General features: G+C 36.0%; 1 protein-coding gene across 19 annotated transcripts in view; it reads left to right on the forward strand.

Annotated features, from left to right (window-relative positions):
* The window catches only part of LOC113395900 (gastrula zinc finger protein XlCGF57.1-like), a 40,729-nt gene that overhangs the window by 8,768 nt on the left and 14,623 nt on the right, over nucleotides 1–17,338 (forward strand). The window contains exon 5 of one of the 19 annotated variants that reach the window (XM_026633630.2): nucleotides 16,276–17,332. The exons of 10 other annotated variants lie outside the window; for them this stretch is intronic. In XM_026633630.2, coding sequence (XP_026489415.2) covers nucleotides 16,276–17,309 — 1,034 coding nt within the window. In that variant the 3' untranslated portion in view covers nucleotides 17,310–17,332. Of the gene's footprint in view, nucleotides 1–676; nucleotides 2,095–3,388; nucleotides 4,672–5,726; nucleotides 7,015–7,483; nucleotides 8,551–9,079; nucleotides 10,206–10,299; nucleotides 11,859–11,981; nucleotides 14,667–14,891; nucleotides 16,086–16,275; nucleotides 17,333–17,338 lie in introns of those variants that run through there. 8 more of the 19 variants (XM_026633622.2, XM_026633618.2, XM_026633619.2 and 5 more) reach the window with 8 other exon arrangements.

Below are 17,338 nucleotides of genomic sequence, written 5' to 3' on the forward strand. Positions count from 1 at the left end.
AATTTTGGGTTTTATTCATGCCCGTATGAAATATACAATTTCGAAAATAGAGTTTTTTTTTTTTTGGAACTACCGAAACCTGTCCACGCTTGGGGCCCAATAAATTCTTGACTTGTCTAAGTTTTTTGGACGATGTTCTATAAAAGTATGTAATGTATTGCTTTTTGAATTGTTCATTCTGATTTAGTGGTCATTGGATTTAGTATCGTTTTTTAATTCTAACTCCAGATGTTACACTTATAAAATCGTCCAGAAATATTTTCCAAGTCGAACATTTTGCGAAATGAAATCATATATTATTCCTTTAATGAAGTAATTTGTGTGTGTTGTATGTCTGTGATTTCGATTGGCAAGTTGTTTCTAGTTATAAGTATGTTAAATCCAAAACAATGGATTATCCGTTCCCGATAGTAATTCTCAGCTATTATTATTGAATTGATCGTAAATAACATTAACTAAATTATGTAAATATTACTCACTATAAATGTCGTTAGGCTTGCGAAAGGCATACGTGTAAACGTTTCGTTCTATCGATGAGTAAAAAGTTATATAAAGTTTATTGTAAAAATGGACGCATAGAAATTATCATACGGAATTATTGGAAGAAACAAAGACGTATCCAAACTAATATGGAAAATTCACTGCAGTCGGTATAGCGGTCATTTTTTTGTTTTAGAGGAATGGTCCGATCCTGCGCGGGGTAACGCCGGGACGATCATAAAATGTACGACCGCGTACCCCTTCAGAGTAAACGATAAGTGCATAGTGTGCGTCTACTGCCAGGAACTTTACGATGACCCTGACGTGTTCAGGAGTCACATGGACGAGGAACACCACACCTTCAATATAAAAGTAGCGTTTCACAACTTGCCGAAACTTGAATTCATAAAGGCGGACCTCACGGATTTGAAATGTAGACTCTGTTCCCAACAATTCGAAAGCCTAGAAACTATAGCGGAACATCTCAAGCAAGTGCATAACGAAGCGATCGATTCTAATGCTAGACTAGGTGTGATGCCGTATGTTCTACGCAGAGACGCTTTCAACTGTGTCGTTTGCGGGAAGAGTTGTCCGTCGCTTTTCCACCTGAACAGACACACGATAACACATTTCTTGAGCTACGTGTGCCATTTCTGCGGCAAGAGTTACGTAGCAACGACGGGCTTGTTGAGACACGTTCGTTCCAAACACCAAGAGTACAAAGTATCGTGTAGACGTTGCGGTAAAGTTTTTCCAAACATGGAAGCGAAGGAGAAACACAGGAGAACGGAGAAATCTTGTATGGCGTACTGTTGCTCGAAATGCCCGGAGAGATTTCACGATTGGAAGATTAGGAAACGACACATGGAAACAGAACACGGACAGAGCAAGCGTATTGACCGTTGTGCCGACTGCAACATAACGTTCAGCAAGGGCAGTGCATATTACCAACATTTTAAACTTAAACATTCGAAGGACTGTGTCATTTGCAAACACTGCGGCATGAAGTTTATCTGTCGGTCACGATATAAAAGACATTTGTCCACCCATGTTAGTTATACGTCGTAAATTCTTAGAAATTAGGCATAGTTAATGTTTTATGGTTTTCGAAGATATCTACAATATCATTTATATTAGATCTAGGGTCGCCAGATTTCCGGATGAGGTCGGACATAGTTAGGCTTTTTGGGTGCGTGTCCGGGCAAGTTACTCAGGTCGGCTTAGCTTTTGTTGAGCTTTCTAAATTTGACCAAACACTAAAGCTAAAAAGTTTATGGCTGAATTAAATTTTAAGAATTTTAGGATATTTAATTTTCGGATAATAGATCCAAAATATCTTATTTACATTTAAAAAAAATGACTGTCAGTGGGGCTTTTTTACCCAAAATATCCGGTATTCGGTTTCAAGACCTCTGGCAACTCTTATTAGATCTGAAAATAAATGTTCGTACAAAAATATTAAGTAAGTAGTTAAAATTAAAATAGGCTGTCGTTAGTATTATATTCGATCTGCGGAAATTTGTATTTTACTTATAGACAATTAAATTTGGTAGATTTATAATTGTTTAGATTATAACTCGACATAATGAAGAAGTTATTATATTGGTTATACACACGAATACAATGTTTTATTTATAATAATATCGTTAGTGATTGAACTATTCGAGGTTGATTCAACGTAGTTTTAAAAATACATTTGAAACATATTCGGTAAAGTTCTCTTTCTTTGCAATAATGGATGGAATATCTTTAAGAAAGCGAATCCCAGGATAAGTTTTTGTACAAATTGCTCGTTTCATATATTCTAGATAGGTTTCGTGAGGTTTCATAAAATTAGCTATATTACAATTTCAAATTGGGATATGTCCAAGATAATATGAAATTTGAATAAGTCATATTTAATGTCAGAATACAGAATAGAAGAAGGTGCCATGACTTTTATGAAAATCACTGAGGTAGGTGGCTTAGAAAAATTTAGCAAAACTAAATAGGACTATGGGATGCAAAGGTCGTTTTGAACGCGTGAAATTGAAATAAGTAAACGACATAGAACTCAGTCGATGATGATTGTTTTTTTTTTTCTGAGAAACTGACAAAGGCTGTCTATTTTAAATGCCTGTTTTATTTAAAAAATGTGGAAATTAATCTAAAATATATGAATTTAATATGTGAAACGCAATGCGTTCATCGACCATTTTAAATATTAACATTGGAAAAGCAACTTTGTGTTCATGTGATTTGAAATTTATGCGTCGAAATTATTTTCGATGTCCTTTAAGCAATAATTTTGTTTTACAATCCATTTGAAACCGATATATTAATTTAGCTTGTATGAAGTTTCTAAACGATTAAACACTCAAATATTAATTAAATCAGATTTTCATTCATCATCGAAACCATCATAAATGATCTCGTAACAAATAGATTTCTGTCTGACATTTTCGAAAGAATTTTAGCACAGTTGACGCATTAACACAGTTGACTCAAAGATAAACCATTAACGAAAAATAATTATTGAGCTACGAAATAAAATAATGAAGGTACAATGAGTAGGAATTCGGCAAAAATGTTCTTCTTTAGAATATAAACAGAATAATACAGATGCATATCATAAAATCGTTAACAGATTCATTATCGTAAAATTGAAATTCGAATGTGCCAAAGTTGAAATTTTATGGATAACTTTCAATTATACCTATTGTATATTTACATCTCATTAAAGTTGGACTTGCCGTTCTTACTAGTACGGGATGCACCGATATAGAGTACCATAAAATGACTAATTGACTAGTACCACATATTATTTTTAATCAACGCCGAAACCGTTGTAAATATTATATATTAAACATAAACAAAATAAACTCTCTTAAAACATATTGTCAAAGGCACTTATTTCTCTTTGTTCTAGAGGTGGATTGGTTAGTCACCGCGCGTCTCAACGCTAAACTAGTTTTGAGATACTCAACCGCGTATCCGTTTAGGATACCCAGTAATTCCATGGTTTGCGTCTACTGCTGCGAACAATACGATGATCCGAAGCAGTACAGGCTGCACGTGAAACAGGAACACGATGATTTCAACGTGGACACAGCATTCGCTCATTCGTCGAACAATTACTCTGAATACCTTAAAGTCGACTGTTTAGATCTAGCTTGTCGGATTTGCATGGAGCCCTGTGATACTATCTCGTCCATGGCCCAGCACCTAGTCGAAGACCACGGTAAAGACATTAATTTAAAGATCGAAGTAGGAATGCAAATGTTCAAATTGGGACCGGAGAAATGGGTATGTGCCTTGTGCAGTTTGAAACTGCCGAGCCTTCGCGAGCTCAGTCGCCACACGAGCTGTCACTACCACAAGTACACGTGCGATGCGTGCGGTAAATCGTACATAAATAAGGAGAACCTGACTCGGCACATGCAGTTCAGCCACAGCGAGTACAAGATCTGTCTGAAGTGTAAGAAGTCGTTCGCGAGCTGCGAGGAGAGACGCGTGCACGTTCTATCGTCCGAACGCTGCTGGCCTCAGAGTTGTAATATCTGCGGGAAGAGATTCATATCGAGGAAATTGAAAACGGAACATCTGGCTGAAGTTCACGGTCAGAAACCGAAGAATTACAAGTGTCCGGATTGTGGGAAAGTTTTCGATAAATGGCATCCGTACCGGGCCCACTTCATACTGTCTCACACGGATGATAATTTCTCCTGTTCGTTTTGCGGCTTGAAGTTCGATACGAAACGGGCTCTGTTGGAACATAAAGTGATCCATACGAAGGAGAAGTCGTTTTCGTGTAATATTTGTTCGAAATCGTTTGCGCGCAAGAAGAACCTGATACAGCACAGCTGGATCCACAGCGAATTTAAGCGGTTCCAGTGTAATATATGCAGTAAACAGTTCAACCAGCGTGTCAGCTGGAAAACCCATATGAAATCCTATCACCCGGAGTTGGTGAACTTGTGACCACGGTTTCACTGATCCATTAGTTCATTGGTCCTCTCGCGTTGTAGCGATATATTATCGACGTGCATTTAGTTTCAATTTGAATATAAACGATTTTTTTTATTTTATCATTCATAATAATCACAAATAATATTATATTTTAAATGTAGTTTTGGATTGAGTACGCATGCGTGTTACGATGTTGTTAAACAGATGTATATTAAATTAAATTAAATGTATAGTAATAAAAGATGATTAGTTTTTTTTTCTTAATTGCAATCTAATAAATAGACAATAGTTATTTCCTAATTATCAGAATGTTACCATTTAAAAAAATATTTTCGGAAATATTGGTAGACACCGTAAGGTGTATTTTTTAATAATGAATTACACTTTATTAAATTCAATATTATAATATTTTAATTTATTTTATCATTCTAAAACAATTATTCTTCATTTTTATTGATGGTTTACACGAAATAAAATCATTTATAGAATTTACATACTGATACTTAAGTTATATATTTATTTATATATTAAATTTTAAAAGCTCATAACATTTTCCGTCTACAACTTATACAGTAGCTATAGAATTTGTTACCGCTTTTAAAGGTTTACATATATATTTGATATTCTACACCGGCGGTATCTCTGGGATACAAAATTACTCGAATTTGACTATATAATTAAAAATATTTTGTTTTGACCTAAGAGGACAGCTTTAAATATACCAGATGCTTGAATAGGCTTATATACATATAAAAATGTTCTAAAAGACGGTATCGCATCCATATTTATGATAAAATATATTGGCATTTATACAATTAAATAAAAATATTGATTTGTTATGTTTCAAATCGCCGCTAACCTTCCAGACAACACTGATATAAATGCCAACGATTCCCTTTCAATATGACATATTTTAAACAGTTTTAAAAATTTTGGATAAAACTTAAGTTGTATCACACAATAAATACAATAGTTTAAACTAAAGATTCAAAGTATCTTCTTGTATGAATTATTTTATTCTGAAATGATGACGGCGTAAACAATGACGAAAACTTGAAAATTGATTAAGGTAATAGATGTTTAGACTCATTTTAAGGGCACGTATCATTAATGATCCTTCCAGTTGAGATCAACGGATGCAGAGAGAAGATGACGTCGTATAAAATTAAAATGAATTAGACTATCTAAGTTTTAAAAGATAAAGAGTAAATGAATTTAATTTTGAAGAGGATTATGAAGTAACATAGGTTGGTTACGATCGAGCAAATGAATGACCAAGGGATTTCTTTTTGTTCTAGACAAAAATGATGCGTATTTCATGGCGAGGCGCAACGCGGAGTTTATCGTGAAATTTACAACAGCGTACCCGTTCAGGCTTCCCGAAGATTCTATGGTTTGTGTGTACTGTTGCGAGAGCTATGACGATCCCTCGATGTACAGGAAGCATATGGACGAGGAACACCAGACATTCAATCTTCGAATGGCTTTCGTTCACTGTACCGAGGGTTATATTAAAGCTGATTGTACGGAATTACGTTGTCGCCTCTGTACGGAACCGTTCGATAATCTAGAAGACGTTGCTCAACATTTGTACCATAAACACGAACAGCCCCTAGATTTAACATTCGAACTAGGTATGCAACCATTTAAATTGGAAAAGGATAAATTAGCATGCGCCATTTGCAATTCGAAATCTTTGTGCCTAAGACAATTGTCAAGACATACTCAGTCGCATTTCTTGAAATATACATGTGAGGCGTGTGGGAAATCATATTCGACTATAACCACTCTCAAGCATCACATAACATACACACATACAGGTCAGGAAAGAATTTGTAGGAAATGCAAGAAAACCTTTACGTCTTTGACGGAAAAGCGGGAACATTTAAACGAATCGAAAAAATGTTGGTCACATTTGTGCAATATTTGCGGGGAGAGATTCTTGACGTGGAACATCAAACAGAGTCATATGACGGATGTCCACGGAGCCCCAAAGAAGACCTACATATGCCCTGAGTGCGGTGAAGTATTTCCGGATCGTAAGAAATATCGTGTTCATTTTAAAATTCTACACACGGACGATAATTTCATTTGTACTTGCTGTGGTCTGAAGTTTGACACTAAACGCAATTTAGAGAATCATAGAGTGATACATACGAAGGAGAAACTGTTTCCTTGTCCTGTCTGTTCGAAGTCATTTCCGAGGAAGAAGAATTTAGTTCAGCACATGTGGATACACAGTGAACTGAAACGTTTTAGTTGTACGCTGTGCAATAAACAATTTAACCAACGGGTTAGTTGGAAAACTCATATGAAATCATATCACCCAGATCTAGTTGACTTCCAAGGCATGCAAAACAATAATGCGAAAATGGTACTAACTGTTTTAAAGAACGACGAATAATTTCCAACTCTATTTACAAGGCGAATAAAGTGCAAAATCAATTGTGCCTGACTACGAAAAATGAAATAAATTCAAATATATTTATAACAGTTGAAAACAAGTGCTAAATTATGATAATTTAAATAGGTTTTTAACAGTCGTCTTATCTTAATATTCGGGTCTTGCTAATAAATAATGTTTGTTATATCATATTTGATATATATAATTTTAGTTCTTTGTTATATTAACTTAGTCGGATATGTTGTTTTCGTTTCATAGTCTATGTGAGACATTGTACATAAAAAGTAGATTGTTAATGTAAAAAAATAAATTGGTTAGAAATTATTTCGTTACTTTTTATTATTTCCTGAATACACATTTGTACTAAACGTTTAGGTGAGTTGATTTGGAAGAGTCTATACTAAGTTGAATAGCTATAAACTTTTGTTGTGATTTACGTAACTTAAGACATAAGTCTTTATGTAGATTAGTACATCCCTATCTCATTTGTTGTTTGATAACGTTTCTGTGTAGCATGAAAATATTTTTCGACTTCAGAGTACGGCAAACGAAGTATTAGTGTTACTATCGAAATCCGGCTTGTATAATGTGACGTTACGATGGAAAAACCTAATCAAAGAATTTGATCAAAGGCATTTCTGTCTGTTCTAGACGTGATTCGTCCGTTATCCCTCGCGAGACGCAATGCCGAGGTCATGGTGAAATACTCCACAGCGTACCCGTTCAGATTGCCGGAGACGTCACTGATGTGCGTATATTGTTGCGAGTCATATGCAGATTCGTCTCATTTTAGAAAGCACATGGACGAAGAACACGAAACCTTCAAAGTAGAAACCGCATTCGCGCACTGTGCCTACGAAGGCTATCTGAAAGTAGACTGCACAGATCTACGCTGTAGGATATGCAAGAAGGCGTTTAAGAAACTGGACGAAATAGCCAAACATTTAAACGACGTACATGACCAGAAAATCAATTTGGAATTCCATTTGGGTATACAGCCCTTTAAGTTTGAAAACGATAAGCTCTTATGTGGGATATGCGATAAAAATTTTCCATGTCTCCGCCAACTAAGTCGGCATATGTCGTCTCATTATCAGAATTTCACTTGTGAGGAGTGCGGAAAGTCCTACACGACGAACGGTTCGCTACAACAACACATGAGATTCTCTCATATAACGAATGAACGGATTTGCAGACGATGCAGGCAGACATTCAGCTCATTGGAAGCGAAACGAGAGCACGTCGAGTCCTCACCTAAATGCTGGTCGTATCATTGTTTCGTTTGTGCTCTGAGATTTATGAAGTGGTCGGCAAAGGAAGAGCATTTGATAAGCGTACACGGTCAAGCGAAAAAGACCCATTGCTGTCCAGAATGTGGCAAGGTTTTCACATCGAGAAATTCATACAGAGTTCATTTCGCAACAACTCACGCTGGGATAAGTTTCGTCTGTTCTTGGTGTGGGAGAAAATTTAGCACGAAACGACATTTGGAGCAGCACACAGTTATCCATACAGGATTAAAACTCTTCGAATGTCTGGTTTGTTCCAAATCGTTTCCGAGAAAGGCGAATTTAAATCAACACATGTGGATACACAGTGAATTTAAAAGATTCGAATGTAGTATGTGCAATAAACAGTTTAATCAGCGTGTTAGTTATAAGTCTCATATGAAAACCCATCATCCCGAATCGGAAATCTTTTGAACTTAGAACTTTTAGCATTTTAATATTATTGCGTTTAAAACAATCTTATAAATGTTATGCGATAAATGGGTGTTTAATTTCACAGATAATGCTAAAAGGTTGTAGAGCGTATGTTAATTTCAGCAGGAAACATAAATTTTACGTCAAGCGTATTGCTCCTTGACATATATAAATTATATGGAAATGTACTTAAGAAAACATTAGATATATTTTGAACATAAATCAATATTATTATTTTTATGTTATTCTCATATTTAATTTAATCTATTGAAATAATTATAACATCGAATGAAAGTAAACAAAACAGGTACAGCATACAATATCAACAACATTGTTTCTATTTTATTTTGGTAGTTTTGTATTAAAAATAAATCTTGATACAAAATTATCAAGACACATATTTATTTGACGGTACAAACGCGATTATGATACACATAGGTGAAATAATTTTAGCTTATATTTTAATATTTAAACGTTACAGAAAAATCTTGAGCGTTGCAGAAGAATTAATGAGTCAAAAAGGGATTTTTTCTTTCTTTTCTAGACATGGAACACGCAGTCAGTCGTACACAGATGGCTAAACGCAACGCCCAACTAGTGTTGCAGTATTCAACGGTGTATCCGTTCAGAGTCCGAGGCAAGGCCATGCTTTGCGTCTATTGCTGTGAAGAGTACGAAGATCCCAAAGATTATAGAAATCATTTAGACGATCTGCACAAGTCCTTCACAGTGACTACTGCCTTCGCACATTGCGGTAAAGGCAAAGAGTACCTAAAAGTCGATTTAACAGATTTAAGATGCAGAATATGTTTGACGCCCTGTAATAGTCTTGACGAAATTGCTGAACACCTTCGCGATCTTCATGGTGTTGCGAAAATTGACACAAATTTCGACATCGGAATGCACCCGTATCGAATGGACACTGAAAAATGGGTTTGTTTTATTTGCGACAAGAAAATGCCATCGCTGACCAAGTTATGCAGACACACCACTTCGCATTACCAGAAGTACACGTGTGATGTATGCGGTCGAACATATTTGACAAATGAGGCTTTAAAATATCACATTCGATGTAGCCACACGGGTAATCACGTTTGTAGGAAGTGCTGGACGGATTTTCCTACTCTGGAGAAGAAGAGAGAACATTTGAAGATATCGAAACAGTGCTGGGCTTTTTGTTGTCTAAGTTGTGGGGAGAGATTTATGTCATGGGAAGGCAAACAGAAACACCTAGTAGAAGTACACGGGCGGCCAAAGAGGATGTACGCTTGCCCAGATTGCGAAGAAACGTTTGATTGTCGAAAACATTTTTATAGTCACTTTAAATTAAATCATAGTGACGATAGTTTTGTATGCCCATGTTGTGGCCTTAAATTCGGTACTAAGAAACAAATGGAGGAACATAGATTTGGTCACACGGGCGAAAAACCATATCGATGTAACGTTTGCATGAAATTATTCTCAAGAAGCAAGAGTTTGAAACAGCACATGTGGATTCACAGCGAAAATAAGCGCTTCATTTGCGTTATATGTAACAAACAATTCGCACAGAAAGTTAGCCTCAAAGGTCACATGAAATCTCATCACCCAGAAATAACACTGGAAGTTTAGACGTAGTAAATAGTATACTTGTTGGTTCACGCATTTACGTAAATAAAAAATGAATAGTTTGCGAGTTTTTATATTTTAATAGTCCCGTTGAGTTAGTTGCGGCTTGTTCGTACTTGGTTTATAATTGACCAATTTTTCTTTTTTTGTTTTTAGGGTCCACATTGGAAATTCGTGGGCGTAGGGAGAGTGAGAGTGAGAAAAAGAAAATAGTACTCGTATATCAGACGCCGCAGCGTCGTAACGCGGAACTTATACTAAGGCATTCGACTGCCTACCCCTTTAAGACCCGGTTTAGTCAGATATTATGTGCATATTGCCATGATGAATATAACACTTTGACGATACTCCGATATCATATGAAAACCGAACATGTTACTTCCGATTTTAAAAACGTTTTCTATAGGACTAAAGATAATTTGATTAAAGTAGACATAACAAATTTAAAATGTAAATTATGTAACCTAGACATACATGATGTCGACACTCTAATGGGACATTTATCACGAGACCATAATAAATCCGTTAAATTTAACGCGCGTTTTGGTGTTTTACCTTACAAACAAAACGCGTCCGACCATTGGGTGTGCGTATACTGCCAGAAGACGTATATAGAATTTATTCAATTTAAACGCCATATTGCTACTCATTTTATGAATTTTAGCTGTGATAAATGTGGGACGACCTTTATTTCTGATCATGCTTTAAGAGATCATCGTCGTCAGGTTAAGTGTTTTAGGACGGCGTATAAGCCTCGTAATGGTAGAGTCCTGAAACCTCGAACGAACGCTGAGATTATTCTTCAATGTTCAACAGCGTGTCCCTTCAGAACTTGGAAAAGTAACTTTAACTGTGTGTTCTGTAGGGTTCAGACTAACGATCCAAGCACTCTACGAAGTCATGTAGCGACGAGACATGAGAATTATGACGTTCAAGCAGCATTTTATAAGAAATTAGGAAAGGAGTTTCTTAAAATTGATATTACAGATCTACAGTGTAAATTATGTTTTATGCCGATAGAAAATTTCGAAACTCTTACATATCATTTGAAAAATGATCACCAGCAGCCAATTAATTCGGATGCTCAGTTAGGCGTTTTGCCTTTTAAACTAAATAACGGATCGATGTGGAAATGTACAATGTGTCCAAATGAATTTAAAGACTTTGTTTCCTTAGACAAACATACGTCAGAGCATTTTCAAAACTATGTCTGTGACACTTGTGGCGAAGGTTTCATAACCGAATCGGCAATGATCGCGCACACTAAAATACCTCATGAAAACAAATATAATTGTAGTCGTTGCGTGGCAACATTTTCCACGTTAGAGGAGAGGAATGTGCACGTGAAAACTCAGCACACATCGACTCCGTACATGTGTGTTTACTGCAAGGATAAACCTCGCTTTGCTAACTGGGAATTAAGAAAAAAACATTTAATGGAAGTTCACAATTACAAGACCGGTGCTGATAAATACGAGTGTGCGACTTGTCAGAAATCGTTCAAGACACGGTCGGGGAAATATAATCACATGGCGAGAACGCACAGAATAAAAAAAGACACTGAACTCAATTATCCATGCCACAGCTGCCCTAAAGCCTTTACAACTCAATTATTTCTTGACAAGCACGTAGCAAAAAAGCATTTTGATGTATAATGTATAATCCATCTCTAAATATGTTATAGTTGACAAATTTAAATAGAAAGAATAAATGAAGTTTAACCTCAAATTTTAATTGTGAATATTTAACGCAATGATAGTTATGTTGTCGTGATCGAAGAACCTAAAATTAATATGCAATAGACTGAAATAATGATGTGGTTCTTTTCTTTTTTTTAGGGTCCACAAGGGAAATTGACGGACTCAAAGAAAAAGAAAGTAAACCAAAAAAAGGGTTATTCGAAAGATCCGTAAAGCAGAACCCACAACGGCGAAATGCTGTATTGATACTTAAACATTCTACTGCTATTCCCTTTAAGACTCGATTTAATAGAATCTTATGTTCTTACTGTCATGACGAATTTGAACCTATGGAAGCTTTAAGAGACCACGTCAAATCTAAACATACAAATGCCGATTTTAATAGCGCCTTCTATAAAGTCGTAGATGATCTGAAAGTTGATATAAGTCATTTTAAATGTAATATGTGCACGGAAGATGTGCAGAGCGTTGAAACGTTTATGAGCCATTTATCTCGTGATCACGGAAAAACGGTTAATTTCGATGTACCTTTCGGCGTTTTGCCGTATAAGCAGAACGAATCAGGCGTGTGGATGTGTCTAGATTGTGAGAAAACATTCCCTGAATTTTCTCAAATTAACGGACATTTGAGGAGTCATGCGAAAATTTTTACCTGTGATAAATGTGGGGCTACATTTCTATCGGAACATGGACTTAAACAGCACGAGCGCAATTTTAAATGCTACAAGGCCACGTATAAGCCGCGCTTCGGAAAGGCCTTAAAACATCGTTTTAATACTGAAATTATCCTTCAATGCTCAACCGCTTGTCCCTTTAGGACTTGGGGTCAAAATTTCAATTGTGTATTTTGTCGCGTTCAGTCTAACGATCCGAATGGTCTACGAGCTCATATGGCATCAAGACATGCGAACTTTGATATCCAGCTCGTGTTTAGTAGGAAATTACGCAAAGAATTTCTCAAAGTTGACATAACTGATTTACAATGTAAACTTTGTTTCATGCACATAGATACCCTCGACGAATTGTTGACTCATCTCAAAAATGATCATAAACAGCCAATCAACATAGACGTTCAACCCGGCGTTCTGCCATTCAAACTAAACGACGGTTCGAATTGGAAATGTGCCATTTGTAAAATACAATTCTCCGATTTCATATCTCTTAAGAAACACACAGCAGAGCATTATCAGAATTATGTTTGCGATACATGCGGCGAAGGATTCATCACGGAAGTTGCTCTAAGGGCACATACGAAAATACCCCACGATAATAAATATAATTGTAGTAGATGTATTGCAACATTCTCAACGTTAGAAGAGAGGAATATTCACATAAAAACCCAGCACACGACGCTTCCATATATGTGTGTGTATTGCAAGGAAAAGCCGAGGTTCGCAACTTGGGAATTGAGGAAGCGACACCTCATGGAGATCCATAACTACAAACCGGGGGCGGAAATGTACGAATGTACGACTTGTCATATGATGTTCAAAACTCGTTCGCAGAAATACCACCACAATGTCAAAGTACACCGAACGAAGAAGGAGCTCGATTTTGGTTTCTCTTGTGGTCACTGTGCGAGAGGGTTCGCTACGAAATTGTCTCTTGATAAACATATAGCAAAAAAACATTTTCACGTTTGATATTATGCATTCAATTACGAGTATCGATATAATTATTGGATAATTATAATTTATTTATTATGATTTTAATCGTATTATTTAGTAAAATATAACGCGTGTGATCTCAGACGGCTAGCTCTACAACCGTACTTAAATGTTTGCTCACAAGTTGAGGGATATATTTAAATATTGAACAAAGAAATTGCAGGATCGATTTCGATGAAACTTCTCATGCTAGTTTAGTATTACTATTGTATTAAATCTTAGTGGTGTTGTATTATTATAGAATTTCAGTGAAGTGATACTTATGATAGAATTGTAAAGTATTTTATGATTAAATTTAACATTCGACATATAGTAGGAATTTGACAATCATATCATTATATGTTAATTTGCAATAGAAACAAGATCACGTAGTTATTATATACGTTGATATATTATATTAAGTCTAAAGTGCTACAATGTAGTATTTGCGATGTGGCATATTATATTTCTGATGTAGAAATATAGAATATTCGGGGCAACATATTTTGTTGAACTCTTGAAATAGTTGTGGCTTCGAGCCAGGGACAGATCTGATACCTTGGCTTGGCGTGGTTCTAGCCCTATAGCAGATGCCGCCCCCTACATACTTTCACGAAACATTGAATAAATTAAATTCACATTTGTTTTAAATGTGCTTTCGACACGTTTTTTGAGATTGATTTTTAACGTTGTTTTGTTGTGGGTTCACTGTATGCCTAAAATAAAGTTCACCTATCAAGTTTTGACGCTCTTGACCCGGATCTGCTTGGGCTGTATGGAAACCCGCACCTGCTTTGATCTGTTAATAGAAGTAAACCGAATAAACACATAATTATGTCTTTAATATATATCACTAAATATGTTCATAAACGAGTACGCGAAATTCTAATATAGTAGACTTTTACTGTCTAATGTCCAATAGTAAAAGGTAAATATATATCTTGTTAGTTTCTGTATAAATGTTGATGAAATATGTTTATTTATATCTTTATAATAGACAAGTCTTTTGTTTTATGAAAAGTTGTAAATATATTCGAATTGGTATGACAATTTATTCTTTTTGAATGTTAATTCTTTTAGTTTAATACAGAATTAAATATTAAGATTTCCTCGATACAATTAGGTTAATATCTATTAAGAATTAAATGAAACCTAATTAAATTATTCTGAAAACGAATGTGTTTTTTTTTTAAATCTTATCCAAGAAAATTGAGATCTTTAGGGTTTAAAGTCAATAAAAGACTATAAGGCATAAATCAATGACAAAAAGTTTAGATTATCGGAAGAAATGTAAAACCGGCAACCCTGCAAATTATATTGCAAATGGACGCTATAAAAGACGCATGCGCTGCTTCTTATTTCTTTGGACAGTGGAAGAATTGACACAAGTTTTCTTTTTTAGGAGAACGCGGAAAAATGAGCAATGAGGCCGCGTTAAAACTTGAGTCGTCTGAAAATTTACTTGTAGAAGATCCTCTAAAAGTTACAGAAAAAAAACGTTATCAAAGAAGCGCAAGAGCCGAAGCGAGGCTGGCTACCAAGAAGAATGCAAGTGCTATTCTCGAATGTTGGACTCTCTGTCCGTTTAGGTGGAAAAGAAATCGATTTAAATGCGCTTACTGTGAGGATAATTTCATTGAATGTACAGAATTGAGAAGTCACATCAGACTATGTTCAACTCAACACTGCGTTAAGGATATATATAGCAAATTTAAGGAAATGTCACTTATAAATATTGACGTGACTGATGCGAGCTGTAGGATATGTGCCATGCCTTTTCAAGGGGTTAACGAAATGCGTAATCACGTTATTGAACACGGTTTTGACTTCGATACGTCTCATCCAGATGGTGTACTACCATTCTTCTTGGACAAAGAGGCGTGGAAATGCTTGATATGTCGAGAATCATTTAATAATTTTCTAAAGCTCTATGAACACATGAATATACACTATCAACATTATATTTGTGCTACATGTGGTAAAGGTTATATGACAGCGCCTCGTTTGCGGAAGCATTCAGAAGTTCATATAAGTGGTACTTTTCCGTGTGACAAATGTAAACAAGTTTTTACCATGCGTGCTGCCCGAGATTATCATAAAGCTCACGCCCACGCTAAAGGTCCGCGCTACGAATGTCCACAGTGTAATATGAGATTTGAAGGCTATTATGAAAGAATGAACCACTTAAACAAAGAGCATAGGCAAAAGGAAGTGTTGTATAAATGTGCCCATTGCGAATTGTCTTTCAAAACGAGTGGGAAACGAGCTATCCACGTAAGATCAGTCCACTTTCCTCAGCAGCGAAATTTTGCCTGTCCCTTCTGTAAATGGTTATTTAAAACTGGCTACGAATTAAAAAGGCATATGGTTAAACATACTGGTGAACGTAACCTCTGTTGCACAATTTGTGGCAAAACATTTAAAAGAAATAGAGCGCTGAGAGCACATTTGGAAATTCATGAAGATTTAAGCTGCAAATGGTGTGGCGTGTTGTTTAAACAGAAGTCGTTGCTTCTAGCGCATTTGCGTGCAAATCATCCTGAGATAAATGAATGAATACTCCTTGGATTACAAGAAATTTGGCAGTATTTTTTCCTCAAGTCACTGTTAAAAGTATTTTTTTTTTTTATAAATAAAAGTATTAGAAGTTTTTACGGTATTTTTTTATTTTGACGAAAATTATTATTCTGTCGTTAGAATAAGGAATAAAAATTAAAGAATCTAGGTAGTGCATGTTTTGGGGCTTTGGTGCTAAGCTAGTAACAAAGTATTATTTTGTTTTCTAGGTCCCGCTCTTGCGGATTCAGAGGGGGTTAAAGTTAGACGGGTTAGGAAGTTAAAGGAGAATGTTTGCGCCAGGCAGAAACGACGACGTCGGCGAGCAAACAACGAATTGCCAGAGGAATCAGATAAACGAATAGCAAAAACGATGATGCGTCGAAACGCAATGACACTTCTCGAATGTTCCACAGCTTGGGCCTTTCGTTGGTTCCAAAGCGCATATTATTGTTCGTACTGTGACGTTAAATTCGTAGATCCTTTACTTTTGCGCGATCACGTTACCTCCTTTCATATTGCCGATGCACCTACTAAACGAATATTTTCAAAACTTACCGAAAATAATATGGTTAAGGTAGACGTCTCTAATGTACATTGTAGGATTTGCAATTGCAAGATAGAAAGCATAGATTTTTTGAAAAAACACCTAATGTCTGTTCATGGAAAAGCCCTAAATCCAGATTACAACGATGGCATACTGCCATTTAAACTCGATTCAAACGGTTTCGAATGCCAAATATGTAGCGCGCATTTTACAAGCTTTTGTAAAATCAATGAACACATGAACACACACTTTAAAAACTATATTTGCGATGCATGCGGAAAGGCGTTCGTATCCAAATCACGATTCAGAACGCATGTTCAATCACACGAGATCGGTAGCTTTCCGTGTGGAGTGTGCGATGAAATTCTAGAAACGAGGGTAGCTAGAATGTGTCATAGGTCGAGAGTTCACAAGAAAGGTTTTCGATACACTTGCCCACATTGCCCGGAGGTTTTTACAACATATTATGCGAGAGGGAAACATTTGGTAGATGGCCATGATCAGCAGAAGCAAAAGTACGAATGTTTTACTTGTGGTAAATCTTTTGAGACGAGCTGTAAACGCGCAGCGCACGTTCGTCTAACTCATAAACCGATTGAGAAGCGATACGATTGTACCAATTGTTCCTGGTATTTTGTAAGCAAGTCGAAATTAAAAAGGCACATACTGACCCACGATAATGTACTTGAAACGGAAGAAAATCTTTCAAAGAAATGAAATATAAAATCATTGTTTTTTATTTTTAG

Source organism: Vanessa tameamea, chromosome 29 (assembly GCF_037043105.1).
Source record: "Vanessa tameamea isolate UH-Manoa-2023 chromosome 29, ilVanTame1 primary haplotype, whole genome shotgun sequence".
Classification (NCBI taxonomy): domain Eukaryota; kingdom Metazoa; phylum Arthropoda; class Insecta; order Lepidoptera; family Nymphalidae; genus Vanessa; species Vanessa tameamea.